Source organism: Columba livia, chromosome 27, assembly GCF_036013475.1.
Source record: "Columba livia isolate bColLiv1 breed racing homer chromosome 27, bColLiv1.pat.W.v2, whole genome shotgun sequence".
NCBI lineage: Eukaryota > Metazoa > Chordata > Aves > Columbiformes > Columbidae > Columba > Columba livia.
Genome location: NC_088628.1, coordinates 2,977,450 through 3,001,929, shown reverse-complemented (window position 1 = coordinate 3,001,929; position 24,480 = coordinate 2,977,450). Strand labels below are relative to the sequence as shown.

At 46.6% G+C, this 24,480-nt stretch overlaps 1 protein-coding gene across 10 annotated transcripts in view; it reads left to right on the top strand.

The window, feature by feature from the left end:
* Positions 1-24,480, top strand: part of KDM4B (lysine demethylase 4B) — an 81,980-nt gene that overhangs the window by 5,127 nt on the left and 52,373 nt on the right. For 9 of the 10 annotated variants that reach the window (XM_065042607.1, XM_065042606.1, XM_065042604.1 and 6 more), the window contains exons 2-5: positions 5,754-5,910; positions 8,365-8,540; positions 9,270-9,384; positions 9,859-10,052. In XM_065042607.1, the coding sequence (XP_064898679.1) occupies positions 5,776-5,910; positions 8,365-8,540; positions 9,270-9,384; positions 9,859-10,052 (620 nt within the window). In that variant the 5' untranslated portion in view covers positions 5,754-5,775. Of the gene's footprint in view, positions 1-5,753; positions 5,911-8,364; positions 8,541-9,269; positions 9,385-9,858; positions 10,053-10,978; positions 13,583-24,480 lie in introns of those variants that run through there. The other variant, XM_065042613.1, reaches the window with a different exon arrangement.

The window sequence follows — 24,480 nt, the reverse complement described above, 5'->3', positions numbered from 1 at the left end:
GCTGCCAGGCTCTGGTCGTGCTCTGACACATCCAGAGGATTATCATGAAAAACGGAGGGCAAGAGGGCTTTTAAGGTTTTGTTGTTATGATTTGAAAACCTTGCTTAAGATACAGCATCTCTCTTTGTCTTTCTAAAGTGCTCCAACAGTAAGTTAGTTGCCTGCTAGCAGCTTCCTGCACTCAGAATTCCTTCCCCAAAGAGTGAGCTGCTGCGTTTTCAGCATTGAAATGAGTGATTTGTTGTATATTAATGGTTTTTAGGCTTTGTGCTGGCTACTTCTTTATGTCTTCAATTATCTAAGCTATTTAGATGTGCCTCATTTAGATCTTCTCATTATATCTCCTCTTTTTTCCTTCCTTGGTATCTAGGACTTATTACACTTCCCTGCCTTGGTTTGCTGTGGGTTGTCCTTAGATAGTTTCCTGCAAGGCTGCATAATTCACTGTCCTTACATAGCGTAATGAGCTGTGAACTTCATTTTCTTAAGTGCTAACAGCAGTTTTACTGGTGTGACAAGTGCAGTGATGTTTGTTGTCTGCATTGATAAGATTAAGAGTTAGTAGGTTCAGTGTTGTGTAATAAAAGGGCAATTCGATTGAAGAGCACCAGTAACCCTCAATCCATTTTTAGGCATGTGCAAACTCTGGTTTATATATAATAGGAGATAACAAGGTCTCCTGTTTGGGGAAGAGAGACTACATTGTAGGAGGAGAATTTGTAATAAGTGTGCATTCTAGAAAAGTGTAATCCTCTGAAACTTTTCCTGTAGTTGTTTCAGATGTTTGAAACTCTGAGGCTATGGTTTGCAATGGTGACTTGATTCCAGTGTAAGTTGGGAATGACCTATTAGAGAGCAGCGTAGGGGAAAGGGACCTGGGGGTCCTGGGGACAGCAGGGTGACCATGAGCCAGCACTGGGCCCTTGTGGCCAGGAAGCCAATGGGACCTGGGGTGGGTTAGAAGGGGGTGGTCAGTAGGTCAGAGAGGTTCTCCTGCCCCTCTGCTCTGCCCTGGGGAGACCACACCTGGAATCTTGTGTCCAGCTGTGGCCCCTCAGTTCCAGCAGGACAGGGAACTGCTGCAGAGAGTCCAGCGCAGCCACCAAGATGCTGGAGGGAGTGGAGCATCTCCCGTGTGAGGAAAGGCTGAGGGAGCTGGGGCTCTGGAGCTGGACAAGAGGAGACTGAGGGGGACTCATTCCTGGGGATCAAGATGGAAAGGGGGAGTGCCAGGAGGATGGAGCCAGGCTCTTCTGGTGACAACCAGTGACAGGACAAGGGGCAATGGGTGCAAACTGGAACACAGGAGGTTCCACTTAAATATGAGAAGAAACTTGTTTGGGGTGAGGGTGGCAGAGCCTGGCCCAGGCTGCCCAGGGGGTTGTGGAGTCTCCTTCTGTGCAGACATTCCAACCCGCCTGGACACCTTCCTGTGTAACCTCATCTGGGTGTTCCTGCTCCATGGGGGGATTGCACTGGATGAGCTTTCCAGGGCCCTTCAACCCCTGACATCCTGGGATTCTGTGACTTTGCACTGTTGCTGTTAAAGTCGTGTTTTAAAGCCCTATATCCAGAGTCAGCTCCCCAATCGCTTTGCACCATGGCACCACAAATCATCAGATTTGGCGCAGGAGGAGAACAAATGGCCGCGGACGGGAGCTCAGTTGCTCTCCAAGTTGGTACCGCTGTGAAATTTCCTCTCGCTTCAAAGTGCGGCCAATGCTTTGTTTGCTCAGTGGGATTTTGACGGCTGTGCTGCCTTTTCCTTCGGCAGGGAGTGCTCGCGGTGCCAGCGCGTGTGCCCACTGCCGTGCAAGCACAGTAACGTCTGTATTTTCTGCTCGGGGGGGTATTTCCTTGTGTTTTTTGTCCCCTTCCAACACAACCCAAATGGAATATTGTGGAGTCACTGCGGATGCTCTGTATCCTCTTCTCACAACGTTATTTTTGCTGCCTGTGGCTTGCACGCAATGGTTTTGTCTACCACATTTTGAATGCCTACTTTCTCCTTTTTTTTTTTGCTATAGGCATATGTTCCAAAGGGCTTTTTCCTTCATCTTTTTGAATTTTGGTTGTATGGTTTCAAGGCCTTTGGCAAAAAGCCAGGATGAGGGTTTTTTTGGGGGGGTTGATGGTGAAAAACGGCACCTTTGGAGAGGCAGCAGGTTGTTGAAAAGTGGTTTTGCCAGGTGTATACAGTGTAATGTATATGGTAGCAAGGACATATGTCACTTGGGTAGGAGTTCACCTTTATACTGTAGAGGGCTCTGGAGGTGCAGGGTTCTGCTTTATCACAGAAACTGATAATCCCAGAGAGCACGTTCAGTTTGTTTAGCGAGATTAAAGATGGTCTTCTTGTCTTACTGTACAAACAGAGCGAGTCCCTTGTCATAAATTCCGCCTGTGTTTTTACTGTTCAAATCCGGATTGATAACGGAGGTTTATGGCGAAGCGGCAGGACTGGTTTGCTTTCTCTTTTCAATATTCACCTCCGGCGCTGGTGCCTGAAGGTGGGTTTGTTTCTATCGATAGTCACAACCTTCTGTTGGGGTCACCCCCAACTCCAAAGCGGGGGAGAATGAGTTGGAATTATCCACTCGTGGCGATCGATAGCGAGGGAGCAGCAGGGAACGATTTGGACGTCCCAGCCTGTCCCTGGAGTCAGGATTCCCCGTCCCAAAGTCCTTGAGCAAGCACAAGTCATTCTCGGCCGGGTTTCTTGGGCCTTTTCTGTGCCGTACAAAGGTTTCAGTCAACAGGTATAGGATTTTAGTCACAAAAGTGTCTCAGTTCACATCAGTTTCAGAGGGAAAGTTCTCATGTAAAAGTCACTGAAATGAAAAACTCCGCTCTTTGTGTCCATCGAAATCATCTCTCTGGAGACAAGTTTTAGGGTTTTCTTACCATGGCTGCAAATTAGAGGGTATTTCATAACATTTTAGGTTGTTACTCTCTCTTACAAAGGAACAGAATGCATCCAGCTGAGAAAAATAGCTTATTACTTCTTTCCAAGAACTAATAGGGACTTAGACTCTTTCTGCAAAATTGTCCTTTTCAGTATTAATAGTGAGAAGAGAAGGTTTTGTTCACATCATCACCATCCACTCTACTCCCACAGCAGAGCTGTGAATGAGAAAAGCTTTGGGTGTTCTCAGAACAGTTGGATTCTGCGGTGAAATGTTCCCGGTGAGCTTATTACAGCACTGGTTTTTATGTGAGGATATCCTGAAAATCCCACAAGGAAACTCCTGTCGCAGCCCCGGGCTTCTCCCACTGCCTCTGGTCCTTTGTAAAACCAGGAGCTGCGAAGGAATTACCAGTAAATACCGAGACTATTTATCCGAAATACACTGGTGCAAAGCAGTTAAGAAATTGGACACTGAAGCTGTTGAACTGATTCTCCCTTCCCAGGAGCTCCCTGGCTATATTTTTGCGATAGCTTAATTAGTTTAGTTAGATGAGCGTACGTTGCAGCAACGTTATCTGGGGTAGGTGTTAACATGTCCCGTAGAATAAAGAGATGGGATTAAACATGGAAAAAACTTGTGCTTTGTCATCTCTGAACTACAGAGTTTTCAGAGTACTGGGTGACGTTGCTTGTGTTGAGGCAGTTAGACCTTTTAATTAGTTAATTAAGCTTTGCATGAAGTGGTTTTTAATCCCCTTCCTGGAGCAGAGATTTTGATTATTCATTCCCAGTTCAAAGCGTAACACCGGCAATTGCTGGAGATGATCTTGAGGAAAAAGGTGGAATAAAACCTGGCTTTGACTCTTTATATTTTTTCCCCTGGTTGCGGGTAAAGCTGCCGATCCCGGGAAGGGATCCCTGGAGCAGATGGTGCTGGCACCGATCCCTCGGGACAGAACTGAAGCTCTTTCCCCAACCCGGTGCTGCCCAGCGGGGGAACTCGCTGGCATTTCTAGACCCGCGTTAAAAATAACACAATCTCAGTGAGGTTGCGGTGGAATCAAAGTTCAGGGATGGTTTCCATCAGCGTCCCCCCTCTCCAACCGTTGCTTTGCTTTTTCTTCCAACTCTTTACCAGGATCACAGAATCCCAGAATGTCAGGGGTTGAAGGGCCCTGGAAAGCTCATCCAGTGCAATCCCCCCATGGAGCAGGAACACCCAGATGAGGTTACACAGGAAGGTGTCCAGGCGGGTTGGAATGTCTGCACAGAAGGAGACTCCACAACCCCCTGGGCAGCCTGGGCCAGGCTCTGCCACCCTCACCCCAAACAAGTTTCTTCTCATATTCAAGTGGAACCTCCTGTGTTCCAGTTTGCACCCATTGCCCCTTGTCCTGGCACTGGTTGTCACCAGAAGAGCCTGGCTCCATCCTCCTGACACTCCCCCTTTCCATATTGATCCCCAGGAATGAGTCCCCCCTCAGTGTCCTCTTGTCCAGCTCCAGAGCCCCAGCTCCCTCAGCCTTTCCTCACACGGGAGATGCTCCACTCCCTCCAGCATCTTGGTGGCTGCGCTGGACTCTCTCCAGCAGTTCCCTGTCCTGCTGGAACTGAGGGGCCACAGCTGGACACAAGATTCCAGGTGTGGTCTCCCCAGGGCAGAGCAGAGGGGCAGGAGAACCTCTCTGACCTACTGACCACCCCCTTCTAACCCACCCCAGGTACCATTGGCTTCCTGGCCACAAGGGCCCAGTGCTGGCTCATGGTCACCCTGCTGTTCCCAGGACCCCCAGGTCCCTTTCCCCTACGCTGCTCTCTAACAGGTCATTCCCAACTTACACTGGAACCTGGGGTATCAGCCGTATTTTCTTGTTTTCTTTTTTCTGTAGTTTTGAGGAGACCTTTGGCAGATGGATGCCCTGTCAGCTCCTGCTGTTCATCTTGAGGATGGAAAATGCTGTTTCCTCTTGTATTTCTGGAAAATATTTGTGTAGTGAATTGCTCTTATGGCTATAGATCATAATCTAAGGCAGCGGGAGGTGCTGCGGGGCTGGACCAGCACATGAGAGGCTACGATTTGATGCATGAAATTCCGTTAAAGACTGGGTTGGGAGGGCTCAGACTTGCAGACCATTGTCCATTTTTTACATTGAAGTTTTGGGAAGTTGTACCGTGCTCGCTGATTAAAGCAACAATATATCAGTGTTGCTTTGTTTTGTTTGGTTTTTCTTAACACAAAGAGGTTTTTTAGTAGCATCTGGAGTACTTCTTGGCTAATTCAAAATCAATTTAAATCCTGACATACCTTGCTTGTGCTTTCAGAGTCGTGTTTGACAAAGCAGAAGCTCCGTACTGCCCTCTCGTGATAACTCGAGCATATTGTATGTGCTGCCGTGGGGAAGATTTTCATAGTTATGTTTGCAACCAAAATAGAACAGAAATATGGGGTCAGGAAACCCAAGCCCGCGGAGCATTCTGGTGGGGAAAACGCTTTGAGGGGCAGCTCTGAGCGTGGTTCTGATGAACCGAGGGGCCGATGCTGGCTCTGCATCTATATTTAGGCTCTGTCCAGTCTCAGATGATACCGGTATCAGGACTTCCCTGATACTTGAGCCTTCTTAGGGTCGTGCCAACAAATAACTAAGTGGATTTTTCAGGCTCTTTGTGTTAGAGGATGGTACTTACAAATACTTACAAATACTTCCTGGGCGGAGCGGGGGAGAGAAATGAAAAATCAATCCATGCCTTGCTGTGAAATTCATTAAAGCACATCGAAAGGAAACAAACCTTTTAAACCAGTATTAACTTCCTCTCTTCTTTCTCCCTTTTTGTCTCCCATCTCCAGGCACTGCCAGCGTGCTATAACGATGGGGTCGGAAAACCAGCAGAACCCTGGCTGTAAGATTATGACCTTTCGTCCCACCCTGGAGGAATTCCGGGACTTTGGGAAGTACATCGCCTACATGGAATCGCAGGGCGCTCACCGGGCAGGGCTGGCCAAGGTGGGTTGTCCTTCCTGGGCTCGGCTTTATCCCAGGTGGCCGTAAGGTTTGATTAGTTCGCTTTCATGTAGGGAGCGGAGTGTGGGGTTGAAAACTGAAACAGAGGTCGCAAGGACAATTTTTCAGGAGAGGAAAGGCAGCGGAGTTACAGGCCTTTCTTTAGAAGTCTTTATTTGCAGGATGGCCTTTCCTAAATCTTAACTGGAAAAGGACACTCCAGCCCCTGCAGAGATGGGTTGAGGGTATTTCCAACCCCTACTGCTGTTTCTGAGCATACACACAGTGTATCCACATGCAGTTCCCAAATTCCTGAAAGCCTTTTTGGCCTTCGGGAAGCAGCTCTCCAGCCGGCTCTAAAGCACCTTCGCATCCACATCTTTCCTCCAAAGCTGATGAAACATGTGAACCCTCCATGTGAAGCTTCTGAATCCCAGTACAACTGCTTGGAAAGAATCAGGGCTGCCCGCTTAGAAAGGGCTTTTCTATGGCCATTCCGTGTCGCACCGTAGGCCGAGGGAGATCTTTTGTTCTGTAGTTGCTACATACAGCATTTAGCAGAACTTAATAAAGCCCAGCAGACAAATAAAGCTGTTGGGCATGAAATAACTCTTATTTCTTGTAAAACATAGGTCAATTACTGGGTTTATTACAGTTCTAAATAGAGCTGGGTATTGATAAAAAGCTCTGTGAAATGTTTCCTTGTCCGCTCGAGTGTAGTAGCAATTACATTCCATGAGTCTGTTAGGGTAGATTATTTTAATAAAGGTTGTTGGTGAATTCCAGATGTTGTAAGGAAATTACTCTACTTGTAGGACTAAATCTGAGCATTTCAAGTTATTTTTTGCATGTCTCTATTGCAACTGCAGCTCAGAGCCTTGTCATGGAAGTAAAGCTCATCATATCCTGGAGGAACCGTGCCCATGAAAATCAATAACTTGTCCCCTGTAACTTTAGGTTAATCCTTACGCCAAATTAGATTGCGGATATTTTGTTTTTTTCATTCTGCGTGCCCGCTGAATGTCCTGCTGATTGTTCTCTGATCTTGAGCCCAGAATCATTGGCAGCTCTTCTGTTTAAAATTACAGATTTTTCTTCAAGATTCAGCACTGCTTTGTAGCAGTATTTTTGCACACTCTCCAAAACCGAGGAAAGAGTTCTGGACACATTCCCCATGGTTTTATTTCACAGAATCCCAGAATTCCAGAGTGTCAGGGGCTGAAGGGCCCTGGAAAGCTCATGCAGTGCAATCCCCCCATGGAGCAGGAACACCCAGATGAGGTTACACAGGAAGGTGTCCAGGCGGGTTGGAATGTCTGCACAGAAGGAGACTCCACAACCCCCTGGGCAGCCTGGGCCAGGCTCTGCCACCCTCACCAGGAACAAGTTTCTTCTCATATTCAAGTGGAACCTCCTGTGTTCCAGTTTGAACCCATTGCCCCTTGTCCTGTCACTGGTTGTCACCAGAAGAGCCTGGCTCCATCCTCCTGACACTCCCCCTTTCCATCTTGATCCCCAGGAATGAGTCCCCCCTCAGTGTCCTCTTGTCCAGCTCCAGAGCCCCAGCTCCCTCAGCCTTTCCTCACACGGGAGATGCTCCACTCCCTCCAGCATCTTGGTGGCTGCGCTGGACTCTCTGCAGCAGTTCCCTGTCCTGCTGGAACTGAGGGGCCACAGCTGGACACAATATTCCAGGTGTGGTCTCCCCAGGGCAGAGCAGAGGGGCAGGAGAACCTCTCTGACCTACTGACCACCCCCTTCTAACCCACCCCAGGTACCATTGGCTTCCTGGCCACAAGGGCCCAGTGCTGGCTCATGGTCACCCTGCTGTCCCCAGGACCCCCAGGTCCCTTTCCCCTACGCTGCTCTCTAATAGGTCATTCCCAACTTACACTGGAACCTGGGGTCTACTCCTCATCCCTTTTTATTTGAGGAGTTGGACCCCGATGTGTCACCAGCAAATACAGAAACATCAATAATGCAACATAATTTTGAGCTTTCCTAGTTAAAAATAAAACAAATGAATAAAACAAAAAGAACCCAACCCTAAAGAAAACCCAAATGTGTGGAGTTGTAGAGATGCAACATTAAGCTGCTTGAGCCTTCATGCAGCTTTACGGAGTGGTAGGTGAGAGGAATTCCGTGCTGAAGTGAAGCATGTTTGGCCCTTCCGGCATGCAGCCTGTTTCCTTGGAATATCCATCTATCTTTTCATCTCTGCCTCCGTACGGGTGGGACTGCGCTCTGACCGCGGCAGCGACTCCTGCGCGTCAGCAGATGCACAACACGTGTCTTGTCCTATGTGCCGGTTATTTGAGATGCTGCTGTTATCCGATAACCTGCGGCAGGATGAAATCCCTTCCTCTTAAACAGCTTGTTCTCCAGTACACGTTGTGTTTGCCTGTTGTGAACATGAAGTGTTTATTTTTTATTTAATTCCTTTTATTCCATTTCCAGGTGATTCCTCCCAAGGAATGGAAGCCCCGAAAGACCTATGATGACATAGATGACATGATTATCCCAGCTCCTATTCAGCAGGTGGTTACTGGCCAGTCGGGGTTATTCACCCAGTATAACATACAGAAGAAGCCGATGACTGTGGGAGAATACCGGCGTCTGGCTAACAGCGAGAAGTACGTTGGTGTAAAGCGAACGGAACAGTTGTGTGGGAAGCCTTTCTTCCTAGAAACAAGCTTATTTATTGTTAAATAAATAGCCTTTTGGGGGAAGCAGCTTTTTCTTGAAAGCTTACCTGTAGAATCTCAAACAAGTTTGTAACTTGGTGGTTTGGAGTGTATCTTAGATCTTTTGCTGGGAGTTGGTGTAGAAAGGTTCTTTGCAGTAAGTATTTTGCTGAGAATCTGCCTGAAAAGGGTGGCTAGAGACTCAGAAAAGAGCTCTCAGCGCATTAATGGTTGTTCTGGAAAACATGTTCCATTGCTGAGGTAGAAATCCAAGAATCTCGAGTGCCTGAGCTGATATCGATCACGCGAGTGTCCCCGGAGTGACGGGCAGCTTTGCACAGCACTTCAGTTCCCTGGGACAAGAGACTGAAATATTGCTGTACAGCACGTACGCCAGTGCTTTACCTGCCTAAAACGTCATCTCCTGCATCCTTAGGAGGGGGATCTGGCGCTTCACAGAAGTGCAAATCCCATTTGTCAATGTGCGGTAAGAGGTTTTTGTAGAAAGATTTAAAAGGCAGTAAATTATATGAATCTGAATGGAAGTAAAAATGAAATGCACCTTCCGTAACCCCCCCAAGCGTGCCTGCTTTGACACGCACGCTTCTTTTCAGTTGCTTATCTGTGATGAGTGTTCCCTTGGACTTCTTACATCCTTATCTTTTCTGTTCTTATCAGGTATTGTACTCCGCGCCATCAAGATTTTGAAGACTTGGAGCGCAAGTACTGGAAGAATCTCACGTTTGTCTCACCCATTTATGGAGCCGATATCAGTGGCTCACTATATGATGCAGTGAGTGAAATACTCTTTTATTAATTTTAAATATGAACACTCATTTCCTTATTGCTCTTTTCTTCTTAAGGAACAATAAGTCAGAATTTACTGGATTTCAAGTCTAGTGTTTCTCATCTGTGTTCATCAGGTGAAGGACAACTGGGTGGAAAATATCCTTGAGAGAAGGGTATTTCGCCCTTAGTTTATTAGTAGAACAGTTACTTAATTGGTAGAGTATCGCATAGTACAAGGGCCTCTTCAGAGAGCACGTTTAGGGAGAAGCTGGAAATCAATCCCTTTGCTACAGAGTCGTGGTAACGCAGCCTTTTCATGGTTATTGATGATCGTTAAAGTAAGCTTTCTGGAATTAAATTAATGCAAATAACACTGGGATATCTACCTTTTAAGGCACTGAAAGGAAGCTGTGGACTATTATTCTGCTGTACAGAGTCCTGATATGTTCCAGTACAAACCATTTCTTTTGAATTACAGGATGTGGAAGAATGGAATATTGGCAATCTGAATACCCTCTTGGACATGGTGGAACACGAGTGTGGCATTATCATAGAAGGTGTCAACACTCCCTACCTCTACTTTGGGATGTGGAAGACAACGTTTGCTTGGCATACCGAGGACATGGATCTGTACAGCATCAACTACTTGCATTTTGGGGAGCCAAAATCCTGGTAAGTGATGGAGTAGATGGATGGTACCTGTGCCCTCTGCTTAGAGACCACTGCAAGATCCTTTTTATCAGGTCTACCTAATTCTGTCAGGCCTATCTGATCTCTCACTTCCCAGTTTTTCCCCTCTCCTGCTTGATATTTGAAAGCAGTTTCACTGGTTTCATGCTGACTTGCTCAGAGGCCTCTTTCCTGACTCCCTAGGAAAGCAGCAGAATTCAGGGGGCTCGTCGACGTTACAAGTAAAACCAGATTTCAACACTCAGGGCTTTTTGCAAGGGGAGGCACAGGAGAGCACCCGTACTAATGTGGGAGAGCAAACGGCAATGGGAATGTGTGGATGCTTCAGATGCACTTTAACGGTGAAAGACTTGTTCTTGCATTGTGCTGGAGTCAGGAAACATTGTTACTTTACAATTTCCATTATTTAGACATGTAAATGTACTTAGAACTCCAGGGACAAGGTAGGTCAAAGGGTTGCTTTTTCATGGCGAATTCTTAGAATAATGATAAGCATTTTTCAACACTGTTAATGCAAGGACTGCTTGGAAATAACTTTCCACAAAAATAATCAACAGATCAAGGTGAAATTAAGCAGCTAGGAGATCTGGAATAAGTTACCAAGAACCATCCTGTCATCTTTTTTCTCTCAAGCATCCTATTCAAAAGTATAACCAGAGAGACTTAGAATCCCAGAAGAGCTTTGCGGAAGATCTCAATGTGACTAATAAATATTGACATTTGCGTGCCAATTAGAGCTTAAATGTCACCGGGAAGCTGCTGTCATTGTGCCCTGGCAGGGGCAGACAAGATCCTCCCATCCCTCTGCAATACGAGTCCCTGGTGACACCGAGTATCTCTGGGCTGTTAGTGCCTGCGGGCATTTAAAATCTACTGCTGTAATGAATGGATTTACTGTTCTTTTACAGCCTTGCAAAGGAGCGGAAGGAGGGGCTGAATCTCTAACATTCAGCCGTACTCTGAATGTGAATTGTTTAAATCTTCCCAACGTGTCAGAAAACGTTTCCCCCCATACCTGATTCTTAGTGTCGCTCTCTCAGGATTTCGCAGAGTCTCTTGTGATACCTCTGCCAAACCAAGCTCATCTCAAGGAACATCTCTCCAGGTTACCGATGAAACGGGACACGCTCTCATTTTAGATCCTGTTGATTTTTGTTCTTCGCTAGCGGTGAATCAAACCTGTTTTTATTGGGTCCCCATCTCCTGTAGATGGTGCCAGCAGCACACGAGAAGCCCTCGCTCTCCTTTGCCCACAGTGGCGCCCAGTAAAACCAGCGTGTGTAGTGTGGGACGAGGTTCGCGCTGGGGTCGGGACATGGCGCTCTCTGCCCAATCCCCCATCCCTGCGTCTCATCAGTTCTGCCTCATATCCCATCTGCTCGACTTTGTTCGGAGCCCACAACAGAGGGTTCTCACTTTCAGAAAGCAGAAATAAGGACATATTACCTTGAAAAGAGAAGCTGGTGTGAATGGCTGTGCCACGAACTCTCACGTTGTGAGCAGAACTTGGAGAACAGATAATATGTGGATATACACATACTGTGTATGTTATAAGAATGATAAACTCATTGCATGAAGCTGTATGTAATGTACACATACTGTATGTAATGTACACATACTGTATGTAATGTACACATACTGTATGTAATGTACACATACTGTGTATATTCTAAGAGTGATAAACTCATTGCATGAAGCTGTTACCTCCTCTTAACGCCAGATCTTCCTTATGTCCTTATCTGATATTGTTTTTGTGGGAAATATGGATTGCATAGTAGACAAACAAACCTCCAAACAGTAAAGTCCAAAACATCCTTGTGTAGCACGGTTGTGTGAAGAGGTTTAGAATCAGGAGAGCAGAAATTGTAGATGGAAAGTTATGTTTGGCAAATGTTGGATCTTAGAGGTTCTTTGTAGCTTTTATTTCTGGCAGATCTTCTGAGAATTTGGGGGACATCCTGGGGAACATTCAATATTCCCCTAAGAGGGGCTTCGGCTGTTGGAGGGCTCAGTCACTACTGCTTATCATTGGAACAAAGAGGAATCACTAAAGCTTTTGCTAGAGGAGCTCAGGTGTTGCTGGTCACAAATCAAAGCAGGAACATGCTCTGCACCTGCTTGTATGTGGGGGTTTGTTGTTTTTAAAGGTACTTTTACCCCACTCGAGGGGAGGATTTTTATCCAGCCATTCTGTTTTTAGATAGTGTTTTTGTAGTAATACTTCTATAAACCTTACAGGGCTGGAGGAAATGAGGATTTTGAGGACAGACCGTGTTTTGGGCAAAACGTTTTGCCGTTGAGCTGAGTTTTCTTATACAGATGACAGCGTGTAGCCCAAGAATAGATGTATTGTGACAGATGCCAGTGCTGGTTTGGCAGGACTCCCTGCTGCTCCCTTAAGCGTGAGGCGAAAGTCTGCCGCTTGCCCCAGTCATTTCTTCCTTGTCCTTCGCTCTGACAGCTTCTGTTAATGAGTTCTCAAGCTCTTCTGTGAACAAGCATTGGCTTCCGAGGAGTAGATCTGAATTACCCCTTTGAGCGAAGCTGGAATGTTGCGGGTACCGAGCGATCTCTGGCTGGGATTGCGGTGATCGCAGAGCTCAGCTGGGGGAGCTCGTGGACTGCGACGCTGACATTCCAGTGGTGCAGCCGCAAAAGATGCCCAAAAGATGGCGAAAATGGGAGCTCTGCGTTGCTGGCACCACCTCGGTGGAAATTTCCCAGCTTCCTTCATCCTTTTTATAGACTCTCTGAGTCTGACAGTGATCATCTTAGAAGCACCTCGGGGATTAGCAGGAGTGTGGGGAGTTATGAACTCTACCAGTTCGGGGTTGAGCTCTAAAATAAGAGGCAGAGTTATTGTTTGGCTGTCAGAGATAGTTATATAGTGGTACCAAGAACTCTGTATATTGGTAGTATTCTGCTTCAAAATTGTCTGTTCAAACCCATAACTCTTTGTTCATGTCTCTCAAAACTTATCTCAGGCTACTTTAATGCAGGCTGTGCAGCCCAAGCCCTGCTGTGCAGGGAGTGGGGAGAAGCCACCAGCTGCTTCCTTAGGAAGGAAAGGTGAGAAAGGAGTCGTGCTGGTTGAGGTTGCCTCCCAGACATCATTCAAGTGGCTTCTACAAGAAATCTCTACGTATGTTTGGTGTGGAAGAGGGGAAGCACCTTCTCGGGGCGGTCTAGATGCATTCAGACCATGAGAAGCCACCTCAGTGGCCAAAGATAAGCTGAGAACGGAATCTGCCTTGTGACTCAGGGGGGTAGTTACCCAAGTATTTTCACAGAATCCCAGAGTGTCAGGGGTTGAAGGGCCCTGGAAAGCTCATGCAGTGTAATCCCCCCATGGAGCAGGAACACCCAGATGAGGTTACACAGGAAGGTGTCCAGGCGGGTTGGAATGTCTGCACAGAAGGAGACTCCACAACCCCCTGGGCAGCCTGGGCCAGGCTCTGCCACCCTCACCCCAAACAAGTTTCTTCTCATATTCAAGTGGAACCTCCTGTGTTCCAGTTTGCACCCATTGCCCCTTGTCCTGTCACTGGTTGTCACCAGAAGAGCCTGGCTCCATCCTCCTGACACTCCCCCTTTCCATATTGATCCCCAGGAATGAGTCCCCCCTCAGTGTCCTCTTGTCCAGCTCCAGAGCCCCAGCTCCCTCAGCCTTTCCTCACACGGGAGATGCTCCACTCCCTCCAGCATCTTGGTGGCTGCGCTGGACTCTCTCCAGCAGTTCCCTGTGCTGCTGGAACTGAGGGGCCACAACTGGACACAAGATTCCAGGTGTGGTCTCCCCAGGGCAGAGCAGAGGGGCAGGAGAACCTCTCTGACCTACTGACCACCCCCTTCTAACCCACCCCAGGTACCATTGGCTTCTTGGCCACAAGGGCCCAGTGCTGGCTCATGGTCACCCTGCTGTCCCCAGGACCCCCAGGTCCCTTTCCCCTACACTGTATTGTATGTCCTTCATTTCTACCTTTGAAATTTTTGGTTATACCTCTCACAAAGCAGGTGCCTTGAGGACTGTTGGGACTAGAGTTAAATGTCTGTGGCTCAACAGCTGGAGATGAGTTCACTGTACGAGCTAATGAGCATCTGCGTCGTCACACACCACCTTGATTAATGCATGTCTCGCTGCAGAGCAGTCGTGCTGCCAACGCTTTCCCGTCCTGTTTCTTTTCCGTGAGCAGAACAGGCTGCAGCAACACGAGTTGTCTACACAGTTGTGTCCCTGGGGCTGCAGGTTAAAAAAATTGTTCAGCGCTAAGTGAAGCACTTGAGCAGTAAAGGGTCATCCGGTGAGGAGGGAGAGGAGAGGGGATAATGGGAGAGACAGCTCTTTTCCTGCTCCCAGTCTCATTAAATGATTTCTCCACGCCTCTAGATTGCAATGCATTTATTTCTTGCATTCTCTCTCGTTGTACCAAGAGCAATGAGCGCCGTTAGGTGTGTGTAGCCGCTGTGGTTGCTGCTGCGAGGGGATCCGTGCTGCACGCTGGGGTCAGGCTTGCCGAAAATCCACCATCTCTTCTAATGTGCCGTTTCTCAGGCGATGCGGCCGGTCCGTGCTGGACTCAGCCTGTTGGTTTTAACTGGAAATCGCTCTGGCAGGTAGGAGAGGTGGATGGGAGCTGTTGTGTAACTTGGGGTTAAGCCGCTCGGGCAGGGATCTGCCACATTGCGTCTCCTGCTTGCTTATTTTTCACATTACAATAAAACGTCCTCCTTCAATTAGTAGTTTAATTACAACCTTTTCATAGCGTTCGGTTGTTTTTTCAAAAGTTTGAATGTATTTCATTGCGCAGCCCTATATTAAACCTCTTGTGCTAGGAGTTTTTACTGTATCAATTATACACATTATGTATAATTACCTTATGCATTCATATGCCGAGATCTAAAATAGAGCACATTGTCAAGCAGTGCTAACAGAAGACTGATCTTTATAATGACAGAAGCAACAGAACTGAATGCCAAGCCTCATCCTTCACGGTTATTACGGCACTTTGTGGAGGAACGTGTGCGTCTCAGCCCTCGCCGTTTCAAACGCGTGTTTTTAAACACTGAGATATTCCACCATCGCTTGGTTTCATCTCTATAAAATGCGCGATTCCCACCTTGAGGGCTTCCCGTGGTCCGGAAGTGCCGGAGGAGACGTTAAATCTCAGTGCCGTGAATTTGACGGATGCGCTTTGGAAGTGTAACGTCTCTGTTTTGTTTTGTCAACACTGTAACACCTGCCTGGGTAATAAGGTTATTTTTCTCAGATATTTTGTGACTGATCTTGCTGTATAGCAACAATATTTAATGTTCCTGCTGTAAGAACTAATGGGATGTTACACTGTATTCTTTCCCTCAGAAACTGCAGGTGTTAGACCAGAGTGACACTGAGGACGGTAATTGATTTTATAAAGCGTCCCCGTTTCCTTATCATGATGGATGTTTAATCCCCGTTAATTAAAAGCTAAAGCTGGCTCCCTATTTTAAGTAATATGGTCTCCTCTCCCTTGCTGGAAGTGGATGATGCCTAATCTGTTTGACTTTGATAGCGCAAAGTACACGTTATGCCAGAGCAGCAGTTTGTGTAGAATTAAGGACAAATTACCAAAGGAACTTTAAAATAATATGATTAGTTGAAAGCGCTGGTCACAGATACAATTACATTAAAAAAAACTACAACACTTCTGGAACTCTGTCTTGTAAAGTCTTGAGAATGCTCACCTGGAAGTACATCAGGGTTACCTGAAAGCCTTGCTGGTTGTTCTAGAATGACTGTCTGCAGGCAGCCGGTGAGGTTCCCTGTGCAGGGTGGGTCTGGCTGTAGGAACACGGGAGGACTCGCTTGGAACATCTACAGTTTAATACATTTGTAGTATCTGTTAGTGATGCCACCAGCAACAGGGAAACCTCATGATTTCTAACATGAAGATGAGGGGGAGATTGAAAGCAAGAGGTGATGGTTTTGAGAGGAACCCTCTTTATTCTCGGCTAGCGGCGTCTGCTGAAGCAGCTGCAGAGAAGCATGTGCAGAGATCTCACTGCTGGTTTATTTTCCTTTGTTGTCTTAGGGAGCGTTGCAGCCGTCTTAGTGAGAACCCCTGTTCTGTCCTCCCCCAGGACAGGAAATGTTAATCCCTGGAAAATCCCTGGGGAAAGAAAATGACCTATTAGAGTCATGGAGCTCGACTCTTCCAGCTTCTCTCCCTCATCATTTTTGGTGCAGGATGCTGAGTCCTCATCCCCGTTTCCCTGTGTCAGATTCTGCGCCTTCCCTCTGCTTTAACACGCTCTCCCATATGCTGTAGTTGGTTGCGAGCCTGATGTAATCTCATTTAAAGCAGCCGGGTTTAGTGTTTGATCCTGAGGTGCATGGCAGCAGGGGGAAGGGCACTTGTCCCTTGCAGCGTTTATTGCCTTCTGACTATTACATTCCCTTAGGGGGCCGTTGCACAAGGCGCTTGAATTGCTGAATTGATCGGATGTGATTATAAGTCTTGATTATTGGGATCTCAGTAACCCTTGCACCCTGGAGATCCTGTGAGTTCCTTAAAGCTGGATTAGCTGGAATCACATCTGTGTTTTGCCCTTGGGGGAACTGAGGACTCTGAATTTGTTTCACTCTGACTTTCCATTTTGCTCCATACAGAGAATTGTTCTCTTTCCTGAGTTTTACTTCTCCTATTTCTTCACATTAGGGAATTCAGAAGAAGATTCCGCAGCCATTCCTCCCTCTATCCCCAAGGTCTGCATCAGCCTTCCATGCGAAGCGTGTGGGGTTGCCTTGCTTTTAAATACGTGCACACGTTTGCGGTCTGTCTGTTCCACCCCGACAGTGGAGATTTATGGGCTTGTTGGGGTGGAGTGGGGGGAAGGGGGAGCAGGGAAGGCCATTTGGCCATGTTGGGCTCCTTGCAGCTCACAAATTTCCTTCCTGCCTCTGCTATCCCGTGTAATCTGTTTTACAGCTCTGCGGTTTTGGATGGAGAACGAGTAGAATTTATGGTGATGCTTGATTTATGGATTAACTGCAACACCATTTGCTCTCAGGCAGATTTGGCAAAGCAAGACCCTTTCTGTTGATAAAAGGGACTGAGGAAGGAGCAGTGATATTCATTAAAAGAAATAAAAGGAAAGCGAGATAAAGAATGGCCAGGCAGAGCAGCTTTTCACTCTCCTGCCTCTTCCGAAACCATTAGGTGAAAGCTGCTTTGGAACAGGCTTTCTGCATCGCGAGTCTGTGCATGTTGATGTGCTCCGAGATTCACGAGGGGAGTGATGTATTGAGATGCAGAGTTGCATCCCCCTGTAATTCGCTGATAAATGAGAGCGGTGCAGCAGTGAGTTATTAATACAGCCTTTCAAGCTTCATATACCGCAGTCATTAGTTAATCAATACAAACCACACTATCCTACTGATATTCAAACCAGCCTTCCTCGGGGCTGAGGGTGCTGTTTGTCCTGGAGATGGTGCTGTGGGTGAAGGATGGCGTAAATCGTTCGAGATGGAACAGGATTAGCCGATAGTTTGCTTTAAAAATCCCAGGGATCGGTATATTGCACAGAGACTGAATCTTGGGTGACTGGAGTGGTTTTAATGTGGTTAAGTCATCAAACCAAACTATATGAAGAGTTATGAGCTCTAACTTGTGTTGTGTTGGATTATCTCCCCAATCAGGTGCCTGCAATTGGAACGGTGGAGATTTTTCTTTTTAATAGACTTAGATTTTGTTGTGTTTTATTATGCTGCTCTAGACAGATAATTAAAAGGTAATTTTTGCGGTGCAGGGGCGGCACAGTATCGTGGAGAGGCAGGATGCATCTTGCTTTTCTTCATTCACCCTCAGCTAACTTTGAGACAAAATGTTGTAGAGATCAAGCCAGACCCTTGGGCTGGTGGGATCAAGGATGGGACTTGTCCAAGGAGGGCCGGTTGATCTGTAAGAGAAGGGATGAAAAGCCCTCAGCTTTTCGTACGTTACTGCCATCGTAGTTTCCAGTCGGTGCATTTTGTGTCCATCTTTACTGGGCCTGTTTAGCCAGTTTGTTGAAAGTACAAACTCTTAGAGGTTGAGGATCGTCTGTGAGTTGTTGTACCAAACCTAGCGAAGTGGAGAACCTTCCCATCTATGGTTCGTCTTTATATCCTTCCGTAATGATCTTGAAAGGTGGTAACGCCGATCTCTGATCTCATCCTTGTTTTTACAGCAGCGTCTTCAAGTGGGCCCCTGCTCCACTGACACGGTGTTTAATGCGCGTACGGCTGCTTCCGCCAGCACTAATAATTCATCACAGCTCAGTAGTCCCAGTCTGGATCGAGAGCAGCGCGTCTTTGATCCAAGGAGGCTCTTGCCGCTACTCATTCTTGCGTTTTGAAAGTGTCTGCTCAAAGCTCGGGCCTGATTTGAAATGAAGATCTGTGGAAGTCTGACAGGATCGCAGATTGGTTTTAATAAGTGAGGCTTTTGAACAGTGCGCTCTGCCGCGGAGACGAGATGGAGGGAGATGAGCTGCTTTCTGTCGGCCTGAGCTGCCTTGGGCCCTGGGGGAGAACGAGCTCGCAAATCCCGACTTGGCGTGGAGCTGAAAGCCAGGCTTGGAAAGACCAGAAGGAACCGACAGTGGGACTGCAGAGCTTTGTCTTTATTCACATTTTGTTAACACGTTGGCAGAAATCAGCGGGGATTTTTTTCTTTACTCAGCAGAGAAAATTGACATTGGGTGATGCCAAGTGCAGCACAAGTGTAGTTTAAAATACCAGAAGCTTATAGTAATGATGGTGCTTAAATAGTGTGGTCTGAGTGCTGCGCAACTGTTAACTAGTTAATGTTCTAAGTAGTATATATGGGTTTCTACCCACTTCATTTCCAACCGGCCCATCAACATGACAAAGCTGCTCAAGTAGAAGAAACAAAGGAAACTTTACAAACCGTGTCACTGATCTTTATCAAATCTTAACTATAACACTTCCAGCTGTGCTGACAAGAGCGTAGGCACAGCTTCAAAGTGCGGGAGCTGTGGTTTGAAACAGTGCAGCTGGGTGGATGAGGAGCATTAAACCTTTCCTAACCAACAGGTACCTTTCGTTACTGTTGAGCAGGTTTCTCTTGTTCTGCTGTAGGCAATAATGTGTATTTACCCCCGAGCAGCGGGCAGGAGGGTTCGTGTCCATGGGCCCAGTGCTGGGGCAGCTCCCACCGGCCCCTTGGTGCACGATCCCAACATCTGTGATCTCCCATCACCTTTTTTCTCCGTTCTTGAGCCGCATTGACTTCGGTTTATTTAGAACGTAAGGTCTTTGAAGGGTAATCATCACTTTTCTTTGTATTCCTACAGTATCCACTACAAAAAGCAACCAGTAATTAATAACCTGATTGCCAGTTTTGGGAAATGAATCGGATGTGAACAGATTCTTCAAAACAAATAATGGAGAGTGGCAAGGGGATGAATATTGTAGTCATTCATCTCTGTTGAATTGTATACTAATTATCTTCTTGGCCAAACTGAATGAATAAATGATTTCATAATGTTTTTCCCCAAACACCTTTTATTAGTAAAATAGCTCCTTCTCCCGGCTCATCCACCGCATGCAGGAGCAGCCTATGGGTTTATTGCGTGTGTGTGCAAGGAGAGTCACTCCAATGTGATATGTGATTTGTGCTTTGTGCCTGACACGAGTGGCTGTGGAGCTTGCAGCGCTGCCGCTTTGAGAGTCTTTCCAAGACCAGATGGTCATTCGTATTAAACTCTGTTTTAAAACAGTATTTAAAAATTACATTTGAGCACTGGAAAAAAATCTCCTTTTTGTATTCCTTGAGTTTTGGGGCAGTGAAACAATGTGAAAGTAGCCAGTTGTTTCATTGGTGCAAATCTTGTAGTGGGGAGTTCAGGTGTTCCACAAATCCATATTGCTTTAAAATTATAATTTTAAAAAGCTGCTGCCTAATTTCACTTTTTGAAACTAATGCCTGTTTAATACTATTTTTTAGCTATGGCAACTTTAGGGGTTCAAGAGTCCTTTACCAGTGTGTGGTTGGCACAAGGTGCATTTGACTCTCGTCTTCCTATGGGGAATCTGTAAGAACTGGACCCCAGCTCCAGAGTGACCTGAGATATTCTGCCCATTGTGACTGGAAAACAAATTGAGAGTTTGCAAATACATGAACTTTAATTTCTTGAGGGAAGGAGGAAGTTTCTTATCTTGCTTTACTGTTCTGTTAGCAGCAAAGTCGCTCCGTACTTCTCCAGATCGTGCTTGGGAACAGGGTTGATAATTAGGCAGTGATGTGCATGGAAAAGAGATTTTATTGAGTGAAATAAGGGCTGAAAATGTTGGCTGTTCCCCTTCCTGAACAGGTTTGCTCCTGATTTTCCTGCCGTGCTGTTCCCAGAGGACTTCTGGCCTTGCATCAGTGGGGCATCACTCTAGAGCTGATGAAGGCTGGGAGGCCTCCCATCCCCCTGGGTGAGATGGGTGTGCTCAGCTCGCTCTCTGGAATGCCTGCACACCAATGCGTGCAGCATGGGGAATAAGCAGGAGGAGTTAGAAACCTCTGTTAGGGCAGGAGATGATGATCTGGTGGCAGTTCCGGAGACATGGTGGGACAGCACACATGGCTGGAATGTGGTCATGGATGGCTGTGTCCTTTTCAGGAAGGACAGGCCAGCCAGGCGTGGTGGTGGAGTTGCTCTTTATGTGAGAGAGCAACTACAATGCATTGAGTGTTGTCCAGGCACAGATGGGGAGCGAGTTGAGAGTCTGTGGGTGAAAGTGAAGGGGCGGGCTGGCAAGGGTGATACTATTGTGGGCGTCTGTATAGGCCACCAGATCAGGATGAGCATGAGCCAGCACTGGGCCCTTGTGGCCAGGAAGCCAATGGTACCTGGGGTGGGTTAGAAGGGGGTGGTCAGTAGGTCAGAGAGGTTCTCCTGCCCCTCTGCTCTGCCCTGGGGAGACCACATCTGGAATCTTGTGTCCAGTTGTGGCCCCTCAGTTCCAGCAGGACAGGGAACTGCTGAAGAGAGTCCAGCGCAGCCACCAAGATGCTGAAGGGAGTGGAGCATCTCCCGTGTGAGGAAAGGCTGAGGGAGCTGGGGCTCTGGAGCTGGACAAGAGGAGACTGAGGGGGACTCATTCCTGGGGATCAAGATGGAAAGGGGGAGTGTCAGGAGGATGGAGCCAGGCTCTTCTGGTGACAACCAGTGACAGGACAAGGGGCAATGGGGACAAACTGGAACACAGGAGGTTCCACTTAAATATGAGAAGAAACTTGTTTGGGGTGAGGGTGGCAGAGCCTGGCCCAGGCTGCCCAGGGGGTTGTGGAGTCTCCTTCTGTGCAGACATTCCAACCCGCCTGGACACCTTCCTGTGTAACCTCATCTGGGTGTTCCTGCTCCATGGGGGGATTGCACTGGATGAGCTTTCCAGGGCCCTTCAACCCCTGACATTCTGGGATGTGAGCAGCTCTCTGCACAGCTCCTTTTCCTCCAAGCTTTAGCAGCCGGGTTGATGTGGTGTGTTTGGGTGGCTCTAATCTTGTTCTGTCATTACCTATTTACTCTTTATTATGGCTTTTTGAGCAGCTACTCCCCAGCCTCTATGTTTATCTCTCTCTCTATGTGTATTTCAATAAAAAATGTCGTTTTTTGAAATCATTGACGCTGCTGCTTAAAGATACTGAATTCCGTCATCTATTGTCCTGTAAAATGATCCATTAAAGATAAAACTGCAGACACTCGATAAAGGTTCTTTCCTAGGAACAAGGAGCTCTGATCTGTCTGCAATCTTATCTTCAGAGCGTGTATTTGCATTTTGGTTGTAAAGGAGCCAACACAGAAGGGGACAGATGAGGGAGGCCCGAGATTTTCCTTTCCAAACTGTGATCTTGAGAGGGGGAGCTGGATACAGCCAATTGACTGCGGGGCAACCTCAGACACTGATGAAGAAGAGAAGAAAGGGAGATGATTTCTGTCTTCTAACAAGAGAGGAATGAAGGGCTGTTAAACATGGAGGAAAATAAAGGTGAGGAAAAGAGAGCTGACCACGAAAGGGAGGAAGATGACGGCGCTATCAACGATGGAGCAATTCATTCTTCTTGTTGAAATGTACTTTTTTTACCATACAGGCTGGAAACCAGCTTAAAAATAGTGGGAAAAATGGCGCTTGTTGCTCTGAGCTTTACTTTGAGATGTAGTATTACAAGTGTTTTACCTCATAGAAAAATTAGGCCTTAGGAGCAGAATATGAACTTTGCAAATCAGGGGCTGCCCTGTATGTAGTGGAGCTTCTTAGTGGTTCTGTTGGGTGATATTCTCAAGAGACATGGGGGTTTCTTTGGAGGCTTTGCTGTCGTCACGGGGGCTAAAGATGGTGAAGGTCAGGGTTCAGATGATGTGTTTCTGGACGCACTTTGCCTTACAGAGATTGAAATAATAGCTTTTTATTCCGCCTGTCATGATGGAGAGCGGGTTGGCATTTGAATCGTCAAAGGGTCAGTATTCTTGGCACAACTAAATCTGCCTCGAAGACAGATCACTAACCCCCAGCTCCACACATGGTCTCGGGCATTTGAAACGTGCTGTTCTCTTTCGTTTCTGTTCCTTATTTTGGTAATTATAGCGTGTTGAAGTGCGTGGGGCCCATTTGGCTGGACCTTGTGCAGACACTGTGAAATTGGCTTCTTTACCTTCTCCCGGGAATGGGGCTGAAGTGACATTTTGAAGCTTTGTGGTTGAACCTCCTCCTGCCCACGGTGCTTGAGCTCCAATAGCGAGCTGGGCGCGTGAAGTTTAGTAATTTAATCACTGCTTAATTGCTGTGTTGATGGAAGGAGAGCCTGATGTGGGGAGGCATGTGGTGGAATTGTCAAAAACACAAGGTACGTGTGACAACAAGAGCTTTGTGGGGAGGTTGAACTAAGGGACAGGATAGAACCATAGGATCGTTTTGGCTGGAAAAGACCCTTGAGATCATCAAGTCCAACCATTAACCTGGCGCTAAACTGAAGAGCATCTGATGCTGAAACGGTCGCTGCTGGAGTGAATTCCGTGTTATGTCGTCTTGTAATGGCTCCTAAACTGGTCCTTGTATCTCGGGATGGTCTGTCTGCTCTTTTATACTGACACACTCATTTAATTCTTAACTTGCAAGACATTTGCTTATTTATTTTCATTGTTCCTGATAATAATTCTAAGCCATTAGAGGAGAAAATTGTATTCAAAAATGCTGTTTCACACTTTATTTGTTTGATGATTTAGAGCGATAGAAAATAGCACATTTGCTGGCTTTTATAGTCTGATAATTATCCACATCCATCAAATCATTCCAAGGGAATAAACAAAACACCAAGAAAATTACACTATTAATGACATCCTTTATGGCAAATAGGAAGGATCTTTCTTTTGTGTTAAGAATGTAAAGGGGACTGTCCAGTTAAACTCGTGTTAACAACAGCAAACTACCACCAAAGGGAAGTGATTATCTACCATATCAGTAGCTGTGGGGTAAGAACCTTCTGGAGCCGTGACCCTGATGTCTGGTCATTACGATCAGAATCAGTTTTGCAGGATGCTCGAGAACTCAGAAGATTACACAGGAATAGAGACGAGAAATCCTGGAATGAGGTTTCGCGAAACAAGTTTGAAAAGCTTTCAGCTAGAACAATGAGTTCCGTGTTTGTAGAAGTGATGCCTCAACCATTTCGGGGGCCTGCTCTTGTTTTTGTCGAAGACGGTAATTTAAAAGGATCGGTATATTACTTTCAGATAGTTGACTGCAGGGTAAGATGACATTTGAGACATAGAGCTCTAGCGGTTTTTATCTTGAGCTTGTTTTTTAGCTCCGTTCTGTAAATCTTGTGTTTCCTGGCAAAGCAACGAGATGTTATTCATGCTGTAGTCCCGCAAAGTGCTGAGCAGCAGGTTTTTGGGTTCGACTTGGCCTTTTGTCTTGGTCAACCGCTGCAAGGCCGACCCTGGGAGTACAGACTTGAGGCATCAGTCTCTTGCTTTGCTTGCAAACCCAGTTTCTTGGAAGTTTTCTATGCCATAAACCAGCTTCCGTGCTCAATAACAGTTCTGCTTTGATTGCGGTGATTTCTAATCTTCCTGTGTCGCCCCCGTCGTTATTCTAGCTTGTAATCAATCATTTGATGGCTGGATTGAGCTGGCTCAATCTGGGCAATACTTGCAGGAGTTTCTGTTTCTCTTACTGGTTTTAAATAGCAGCCCAAGCTCCTTATTGCCTGTCTTTATGTAAATCAGTCACATTAGTGAGTGTAACTTACAGCAGAATTTGACCTAATTCTAATTCTCTTCTGCAGTTAATTCGGTGAATTCCTAAGAATGAATGTATAAGGATGTATAGGCTCTGCTTCCTAAAGCCTGGCCCAAACAAAGCGCTTGATTTCTACAA